Genomic DNA, 10026 nt, shown 5'->3' with positions numbered 1-10026 from the left:
CACCCACGGGCGGTATTACCGCCCTTTGGTGGCCGGTACTACCGGCCCAAGTGGAGCCAGCCCCGACGGGCAGATTTGGGCAGCCCCTATTTAAGTATTTTCCCTCTCTCTCTTGCAACTGCTTCTTCCTCCTCTCTCTCAAGCTTTTCCCCACCATTATTGTTGACTTCTTTGAGCTTGAGATCTTTCTCCCCATCCAATGATTCTTGCATCTATTTGAGAGAAAGATTGAGAAGATCTAGATCCACACTTTGACCAAACCAAATCATCTCTTTGTGAGTAAAACTTTGGGATCTAGATCTTGGAGAATTTTGTGTTCTCATGTTTGTTCTTCCTCTCTTATTCCCCCAATATCTTTAGTAGCTTTTTTGGAATTTGAGAGTGAAGGATTGGATCATCTTTGTGGTGTTCTTGCCATTGCATTTGGTGCATCGGTTTGACTTCTCCGCGGTGATACGGGGAGGTGAAAGTTCGTGAGATATTCACTTCGAGAGCTTGTTCCCGGAGCTTGTTCCTCTTGGGTCTTTGGACCCTAGATGGCTTAGTGGTCTTTGTGGTCTTTGTGGTGTTCTTGGGGACTCCAATTAAGTTGTGGAGATTCTTCAAGGGCAAAGCCATTGTGGCGATTTATTGGGAGCCTCCAATTAAGTTGTGGAGATAGCCCCAAGCTTTGTGGGGTTCGGTGACCACCCTAATTCCATAGTGGATCGAGGACATCCCTTTTGGTGGGAATTCTCGAGGAGAATACGGTGGCCTTCGAGCATTTGGAGTGACTTGTCCTCCACACCGCTCGAACGGAGAGTAGCACTCGCAAGGGTGTGAACTTGGGGATACATCGTTGTCTCCGCGTCACTTCGATTATTCCTATACCCAAGCTCTTTACTTATGCACTTTACTTTGTGATAGCCTTTGTGCTTGAAGTTATATATCTTGCTATCACATAGTTGCTTGAATTGCTTAGCATAAGTTGTTGGTGCACATAGGTGAATCCTAGTTATATATGTTTTGTGTTTGACAAATTAAACGCTAGTTTTATTCCGCATTTGTTAAGCCATATTCGTAAAATATTAAACCTCATATTCACCCCCCCCCCATCTAGGCGGCATCCGTGTCCTTTCAATAGTCCAACGCAGAAAACTAGCCGTTTCGGGGGTTTCCTGCGAGGCAAACCAGCAGCAAAATCGGCAGCGCCGGGCCCCGGGCTGGACGGACCGGCAGCAGGACCGACATGACCGGCCATGTGCTGGACGAACCGGCAGGCTACCAACCCGCAGCCGACAAGTTGTAAGTATAGGCATCTGGTGGTCGTGGCATGGAGCCCGGCGCCCGACCGGTCAGACTGACGTAGGGGGCATCCTAGCTAGCCAGTTTCGCCAGAAACCTATCAAACGCAGTTTTCTCGAAAGAACTTCACTTTGACGAAGTTTCCAAATTCCGATTTAGGTGAAACCAAATTTTTTGGAAATATTAAGACTCCCCACGAAATGTTTTTAGATGATTTTAGAGAGGGGGCCTCCCACATCAAGAAATAGTAAAGATGTCCAAACTCGAAAACCCAATAGAAGATACATGCAGATTCTGTTTTCAATGAACTTGGGATTATTGAAAAGCTAGCCACAAGCTCAAGAACCTCACACAGAGAAATACCAAAAAGCAACAAGAATATAAGGATGCAAAGTATGAAAAGGATTGAGATCTCTAAGAGGATGCGATCAAATTACCCTGTTGAAAGCCCCTTTTGATAGTGCGGCTATCTATCTTATAACCCAGTCTCCCAACAACCACCTTGAAACCGGTAAAATGAAAATCTAGCAATGACATACCTTTGCCTTGTGCATCCTGCTTGATCTTGATGACAACGCTTGAAGCTTCATTCAAGCCGGAATGCCTCACTTGATCATTGTTACTTCGTGAAGACTCAAGATTGCTCCCCATACACCACTATGGGAAAAGCTATCTTTAAGCAAAATCTTCACAGGTCCATTATCACCAAATGAACGACAAGCTTCAAGTGTAAGTCCTCGAGATACATAACTCATATAGACAACACAAACACACATATATAGTGGGTTACTCATGAAGCATAATTAACAAGTCTTACCATCCACAAGATCACATGATTTAAAGTGGTACAACCTTTATGCTTGATGTGTTGATCAACCTTGTATCTCCTCATGCTCTATCATAACATCTTGAGGTATGCAGAGAATTCTCCATTTGATTGCATGCTCTAATTAAACCAAAGTCATCCATAGCTCAACTCATGAGACTATCATAACACAGGCTTAGAGCCATATCTTGAACTCTCCTCTTGAAACCAAACACTCAAGATCTTGATCATACACTATTCTTCTCTTGGATCGGTGATCTTGATACCAAGGTATATCTTCTATCTTCATGGAATCCACACTTGAATCCAACACATGGACTATAAGAAATACCTATGAAGTATTCCTTCATATAAACTCAATGAAGACATTTGTCCATAAGGATTATCATAATTACCAAAAACACACTTAGGAACAATGTACCCTTACAACCATATTGTGTACTTTACAAAGATCTAAAGAGTGTTATAATATATTTTGCATTGATCTAGATTGTTATAATCTCGTTTGTCCAATTTGTTTTGTTTATTTTAGTGTTTGTATTATCATTTTTGGCTATATTTTATGACCGGTCTTTCTTGGTAGATTATTACTACTTTCTCCGTTCATAAATTTTTGTGGTTTTAATTTAATTTTGTGCTAGAACCACGACAAAAATAATGGAACATAGGAGTAAAATAAAACATAAAACACAACATAGTTGGCCTTGCAATATACAAAAACTTTACGCGAGAGCTTAAATGTTGGAGATAGTGTCGTGCCAAAACAAATTTACCACCCAACACGTAACACGTAATAGTTCTGCACTGCTCAGAACTTAACACAGGTCAATCCAAGTAGATGCATTAATGCCAAGAACGCTAACTAGGCATCTCTCATGTATCTAAGGCTGGTCATAGTGGTAAGTATCATGTAGTAGTATCATACATATGATACTTGTGTATGATATTATCTCTATAGTGGTTAGTATCATGAAGTAGTATCATAGTCATGCTATATTTATTGCTTTTTACAATCTCAATGCAAATTTGTGCACAAGATTTGTTTGACATTAACTTTTCTTGTGACATGCGCTATGATACAATATCTACCTATGTTACTCCCTCCTTCACGGTATACTAGACGCACTTCCAAATCCATGCATTTCCACTACCAGCACTTATAAGGCATATTATCATTAATTACCCAAATTAAGTGGAGTGTTTTGGCCCACAAATTTCTCCTCTTCCTGGATTCCTTTCGGCTGTGTGTCGCTGGCTCGATCCGGCTGAATCGTTCACCGCCAATGCATGCACGGAATGGAGTCGTTTACTGGACGGGAGGAATACCAAAGAGATTAATTAGCGTAAAATTAGACGTGGAAGGTTTAATGGCCTGCTACTTTTCCGTTCATCTCAAACGATTTTAGATCCAATCAACGATTGCCTTGGTCCCAGAGATAGCTCAAGGACGCCCTGTAAACTGTGAAGGAGGGAGTACTCTAATCTCCTTTTTTTCTCCTTAATTAGCTGCCATATCAGCATTTTTGTGGGACCAATGTGCATGATACTAGCTATGATACTAGCACTATGGCTAGCCTAAGAAAAAAATGCTTGGTTTATTTTTCTAAGCATCACTCTAAGCACCTTTTATTGTACATGGTCTCACCAGATCAGCGTCAACCCCGGTAGAAAACACTAGAGCACCGAGAGGAGGCACGTGCTGTTTCTGTGCACAGTGCATTCCTTCTTATTCTTTTCCCCCAAGATTCCATGGATGGTTTTGTTTTCTCGCCTAGGGCACGGCAGTAGCCACTGGCCAGCCAGTAGACCTAGCGAAGCATCTCCCCGATTGGACGTGAGCCAGGAGGAGCATGTACGGCTGGTGCCAGCCGCCCGTAGACCGTGCGGCGGCGCGGAATACCCTACCACTACCAGTACCAGGCGGCTCTATCTCGAACTCGGCGCGTCCCTGGCTAGCGCGAGAGACTGCGTCAGCGACGAGAAATTTACTACTCCCAGTGGCCTTTTCTTTTCGTTTCACCGGCAGATGTAGCGCCAGTGCCGTCGTCAGCTTGGGGTGGGGTCAACGACGACCCGGGCGAGAGACAACTTTATGACGATGTGCTCGCATCTGGTAGGACCAGCAGCACAGCAGCAGTACCGTTGTGGATACTCTGAGGTGAGGTGTACCTGTCAGACGCGTACTACAGCGCTTGCGTGTCAAGACCTCAGAGAGACCGCGAGTGTATATGCGCTGGGACTGTGATGGTCAAACTGTCAAAAGATGCAGAACCGCACGTCCCCGCCGGGATCTTTCAACGGCGGTCAATTCACTCCAGGAAGAATTACCGCCGCACCACTCGATATATATATATAGGGTTAAACTGACAACAAGGTAATTTTCTTTGTTTGACTTGTTTTACACTGCTACTACTCGATTCTGACCAGTCGACTTTACTTTATGTTTTAACCAATGAACCACTTCACAAGATAACACAGTAATAACAATTTAAACAATAAGATACGGCCAATAAATACTTCTACTTTGACTCCTTTTTCCTCCTATATTGAATGACTTCTGTACAGGTTTTCCTGCAGGGCATGATATTAGCTTTTGCTCTGACTGGATCAGGCTGACGGTGAAGAGAGCTGGTGCCACCAATTGTGCCTACCCTTGTGTCTTCAGGGAGTACAGCAGCTCCTGCGGATCGGGAGGAAGAAACAAAACAGGTCATTAGAATGGAGCATTCGCGGAAAGCAACAAGCTACACAGTGGAGATAGAATTACCAGGTCCCCAGCACCGGAGGCGAACGAAGGGTAAAGCTCCGAAAGAGATTTCTCTTCCTTCAACCTTTCCAGGCCATCGAACCGATCCAGCATTGCCTCGTCTGTACCGGTCTCTTCTATTGCAAAGGATCCGTCTCTGGAGTTCTTCCTGAAGTAAATCTCCACTTCCTTGGCTTGCCGGGACAGCTGAAGAGCAACGAACTGAAAGAGACGCAGAAACAGAGTAAGCAGAGTCCTGGCTTACCGATTTTGATCCAAGCCTGCATTACAAAGGGCAAGCGTTGTAGAAGCAAGCGATTAGGGATGACCTGGCAGAGATGACGAACTGAGAACGTTGGCTGGCAACTGAGGTAGGGCTTCTCCAGTTTCGGCATACTTTGTCCATCAATTGGAGCCAGGACAAGATACAGGTTGAGCTACAGAACACAACAAAAAAAATTCAGCAAACCTGATGGATATGAGCCATGGCCTTCTCCAACAAGATTCTCTTAGCCCAGGTAGCCATGTATGTGCATGTGCTGATGTTTTTATTGCCCGTGCAACACTAGAGAACAAACAGAATAACACGTAGGAACAAAAGAATGCGTCCAGCCTTTTAGCATGTTTAGTACAGTCATATGAATCTTCAGAAGCATAAGTACTCCCTCCGTTCTTTTTTAATTGACTCGAATTTAGTACAAATTTGTACTAAATCCGAGTCAATTAAAAAGGAACGGAGGGAGTATGAAATAACAACTCTATTTTGTTCAGAGGAAGCAACTGTAAATTCAAACTTATTGCGATGGTCTCCTCTTACCTTACTATCAAACTCATCAGCATTACGGAGATGATCCACCAACTTGGCAACACGCCCACCCTTGACCATCCTTCCACTGGAGCCACCGGCACTGCCATGTCGAGTTTGACTGCGGGTGCCATTTTTGCCCCAGGCAAGCATCTCTCCACGCAGCGGAGAAGTAGCCAAGATATCTCTGGCACCTCCCATATCATCATTCTCCTCGTAGCTACTCTCGACACTGCCAGCAATCTTAGCAGGGGATGATCGTGGCACAGGCCATCTCCGAGCTCTTTTAACCTTTACTTCTGGTGAACGGTCATCAACAGAAGACGATTCTTTGCTGCCCTCATTGCCATTTTCTTCTCTCTCCTCCTCCTCATCAATGTCAGTCGGGGCAATATCAGGAGAACTATTCCGTCCTCTCCTCTTTGTCCGCATATTCCCCCGAGTCTTTCTTGATGTAGCTATTGCTTTTGCAGTGGAGCGTTTCTTCACAAGTGCTTCTGACTGTCTTCGGTATGTTTCAGCAATGGATTCTTGAATCTTTCATGACAAATGAAGCAAATGTCAATAACAAGAAGACAAATACCAAATGGGCAGGGAAATAATTTCCCACCAGACATAGACAGACAAAATAAACCCACCTTTTTGTTGCGAGTCTTCTCCTCCTCACCAAAAGCAAGTTCCTGATGTATCAAGTAAATTAGAATCACTGGGACAGGTACTACAACAAAAGCTAGATAAACAAGAGTAACAAGACAGCTAAGCGTGACAAATGGATAACTTATGCATCACCTCTTCCTCGTACTTGTCAATATCTGGATATAAAGCTAAAATTAAAGCGTCAAAGTTAGGATCATCCCTCAAGGAACGTCTGCTCTTGCAATGAGTGCGGCATGCCGGGCATTCATTATTTCTGCATAAAACACCGGCATCACTTATATTATCAATGAAATAAAGTTGGACCTACACTTTTTGAAAGATGACACTGAGACAAGATATTGCAGACAAATAACACAAGGGAACATACCCAAGCCGCATGGATTTATCAATGCAATCCCTACAAAACCGGTGCAAACACTCCATAACCGTTCTTGTTTTGCGGATAATGCCTGCAACATAGGACCATAAGACAAGCCAATTCTCAGATATCACGGTTTGCACAGAGATGCTACTTAGTTTCATGTACAAAAAGCATACTCATCCTATCTTGCAATATTATAAAAGCTAATTGCACCCGTATAAACTTCTGTGAGATCTGAAGATCATAAGATTTGTGGGTTTTTTCAAAGAAAAAACTGGTGCACTTTCTCTAGACTTCTCCTCATTGATTTGTGGACAGTGGAAATATGCATGTTTGCGTAACAGAAACATGTGAACCTTGAATGTGCTAGTTTCAGCATTTGTAGTAAATAATTATAAAGAGCAATTAGGAGTAATGCTTTCAAGACAGAAATCATGCAAAGTAAACAGAAAATTATTAGCTCCCAATCTGAAAGCAAGTTGAGAAGGCATATTCTCACCTAAGCATATAGGGCACTGCACTTCCTTCCGTATATCCATTAATTTCACTAGTATGAACCTGCGTGAGAAAACAATGTTTCTTTAGCTAACAGTCTCAGGCTTTGAATAACATGAAAAGCAAATCTTGCATTACCAATTGGCATATAAATTACTGACTAAAAATTTATGGAACACACAGAAGTGTTCTGTGATTTTTTTTTCCTTTTTTTTAAAGAAATATATTGCTGCAACATAAAGAAACATAACGTTCAGGTCTCACAATGGGACAACAGAAAACAGTGAAAAAGGAAACTAGCAGCACCAGAGGAATACTTGAACACCGGAAACTAACATTTGACAGGCGAAAGAAGAGTCTTAACCAGCTGAGGGATGTCAGCAGCACCAACAAAATCCAAAAGATACATAACTGGAAGTTAGCAAATACTATGCCTAGGTAATCATGTGGATCAAATCTGACAGGTATGTGTGACACAGTCTGACAGTAGAGTAGAGCAGAATGCTTTCCTAACAGGAAACTACACTGACCCAGTGGCTGATTTGCACCTAGCAGCTAGCACGAACTGCAGGAGACACAAATACACAGTAGAAGAGCTGTCTCAAAAAATACAACTTGTTCCATGATGTGTGATCGCCGATGAATTCAGTAGCAAGGAGAGATCCATGAAACAGCTGTGAGTTTCAGTACGAAGATCATAGAGACGGCTGATGGAAGGTGTAAATCATACGCCATCACGATAATTAGAAGTGCACGTGCATACAGCTGAGTTAAGACACCTAAGCAAGCAGGGCAAAGACCTATCGCAGTCATGGAGGTAGGATAGCAACAGTAGAACCAGATAGATATTCAGAGCACGACAAGACAGTTCATGGCCAAGAAATTTGCGGAGGACTCTACCAATGCGCTGCAGCAAACACGAAGAGGTTCCCGGTACAGACGAGGGCGGCACTGTTACGAAACTGATGGCCCAGCTGGACGATCTTAAGCTTGGATGGTGTTTGGCATAAGAGCATGGCGTGTCCACGGAACCAGCATGTGGAAAGATGATCGCACGGGTGGCAGGCTGGCTCCAACTCCGGGCATGGTGGGGCAATTGCGATCGGGAGGCCGGGGTAGCATCGATCAAGGAGGTAGGACGAGAGAGTTGGGCGTGGGAGGCGGCACAGGATTCAGGAGGAGGAAGAGAAACAGGGAACAGTGCGGAGCTCTTCGAAATAGAGAGCTGCAAGCACGACGAACAGGGTTGCTGGTTCAGACTTCAGATGTGGGTGGCGGCTCCGTCGTGGCCGGTTCGGCGCGCGGCGATCCGCCCTGGATGCCGGTCCCGGCATTTGGCGTCGGGAGCACGGCGCCTCCGCGGAGCCGTGTGACGAAAGCATGCATGCTGCAGAAAGATCCCGTTACTCGGCGGTGCCGGGAGCGGTCGCGCCGGCGCGGGGCGTGCGTAGCGGCCACGGGCTAACGACGTGGAGGGCTCGTGGTGGCCCGCCGCCGCCGCGGCCACGACGAACCGAAAGCAGCATACGAGGCACGACGCCACGATCGAAGAGATCCCATGGCTGGACCGCTCGAGCCGACGAGGTAAGAGGGAGCGGCCACGGGCGGTGCCGCCGGCTCCTGCCGACGGTGAAGTCGGACACCGACCCGCCGCCCCGAAGCTAGCGTACGGTGGACGCGGCCCGATGACGACGACGGGAAATTGGGCAGAGGAGGAGGAGATGGGAAGGGGGCGGGAGGAGAGGCGGTTGAGGTTCACGGGTGACTTACTCGTCCATGTCGGCGCCGTCGCTCTGCGACGACTGGCTGTCGTCGTCGTCGTCGCGGTCTTGGTCGTCGTTCCCGCCGCCGCCGCCTTCCTCGTCGTCCCGCTGGTCCTGCTCCTGCTCCTCCCCCGCATCGGAATCTGCCAAGCCCACGAAACACGGAAGCCGAGTGAGCGCAGGCCCGAAGGAAGAGAGAAACAGAGGACGCGATGCGCGCGCGCGCGGGACTACGCATCGCGAGGGAAGCTCACCGCCGTCGTCGCGCTCGCGCTCGCGGCGCGCCTCCTTGGCCAGCTCGGGAGCGGCTCCGTTGGGCGTCCCCACGGCGTTGCCGTTGCCGTTGGGTTCCGCGCCGCAGCCGGCCACCCCTGTAGCTTGGTCCTGGACGTGGGGTTGGACCGGGGCGGCGCCAGCGGAGGACGGGTGCGGGCGCTTCTGCGCGGGCATTCCGGCCGGCTGGGTTCCCGCGCCGCTGGTCCGCGCGGCGGTCGTGCCGGGCCCGAGGGGGAGGCAGAGGATGGATGGGCGCGTGCGGGCGGGCGGAGGAGTGAGGAAGGAAGGGGAGGCAGGAGGTGGGTGGAAGCGGGTCGAGTCGAGGGAGGCGAGGCGGAGAGCGAGAGGAAAAGGGACGAAGGCAGCGCAGGGGTGGTGCCCTGTGCTGGCTGTGTCGCGTGTAACTTTGGGTTGGTGCCTGCCTGCCTGCCGCCTCTGCGCGTGGCTGCCTCCACCCGGACCCGACCCGGCCCGTCTCGGCGAGCCGGTGGTAGCCTGGTAGGATCAAATCAAACCGCGCTCTCCTCTCTAAACAACAAAATTTACTATATACTCCAGCCGAATCGGATCGTCGTCTCCGTCTCCGGGCCGGTTCGTCGCCGGTGAAACTTCCGGTCAACGCGGACGACGGCCGCTACGCGGGTAAAGCGTATGAATTCCGAGGAGAAAAGATTGGATGTGAGACGTACGTAGGATTGCCCGATGTAGGAACCTTCTTACGATGATTGGCAGTACGCCGACGTGTTGACTATTGCATCCAGTTGATTGCATCCATGTACTATGTAAGTTGTGTTTCGTGTGTGGTCGTGGACA

At 47.4% G+C, this 10026-nt stretch overlaps 1 protein-coding gene across 1 annotated transcript; it reads right to left on the bottom strand.

Moving 5' to 3' along the window:
* Positions 1-4644: 4644 nt before the first annotated feature.
* Positions 4645-9387, bottom strand: LOC124648491 (putative E3 ubiquitin-protein ligase RING1a). The gene is made up of 10 exons (XM_047188250.1): positions 9192-9387; positions 8945-9080; positions 7179-7237; positions 6686-6767; positions 6451-6571; positions 6300-6341; positions 5674-6198; positions 5186-5293; positions 4878-5078; positions 4645-4790 (listed from the first exon to the last, which is right to left on the bottom strand). Exons 1-10 carry the CDS (start codon positions 9385-9387, stop codon positions 4758-4760), a joined length of 1503 nt encoding a protein of 500 aa, XP_047044206.1. The 3' UTR covers positions 4645-4757.
* Positions 9388-10026: the final 639 nt, after the last annotated feature.

This window comes from Lolium rigidum, chromosome 4 (genome assembly GCF_022539505.1).
Source record: "Lolium rigidum isolate FL_2022 chromosome 4, APGP_CSIRO_Lrig_0.1, whole genome shotgun sequence".
In the NCBI taxonomy this organism is placed as follows: Eukaryota; Viridiplantae; Streptophyta; class Magnoliopsida; order Poales; family Poaceae; genus Lolium; species Lolium rigidum.
Note: the sequence above shows the minus strand (reverse complement) of the source record. Positions and strands in the feature narration are given on the sequence as shown.

What these genes read in the sequence shown, in the direction of transcription:
- LOC124648491 (XM_047188250.1), bottom strand. Translation starts at nt 9,387, where the DNA reads ATGCCCGCGCAGAAGCGCCCGCACCCGTCCTCCGCTGGCGCCGCCCCG. An exon ending in GCAGTGCCCTATATGCTTAG is followed by an intron (nt 6,768 to 7,178) that starts GTGAGAATATGC and finishes CCTATGTTGCAG; the next exon opens with GCATTATCCGCAAAACAAGA. An exon ending in CAGTTCGTCATCTCTGCCAG is followed by an intron (nt 5,079 to 5,185) that starts GTCATCCCTAAT and finishes CGTCTCTTTCAG; the next exon opens with TTCGTTGCTCTTCAGCTGTC.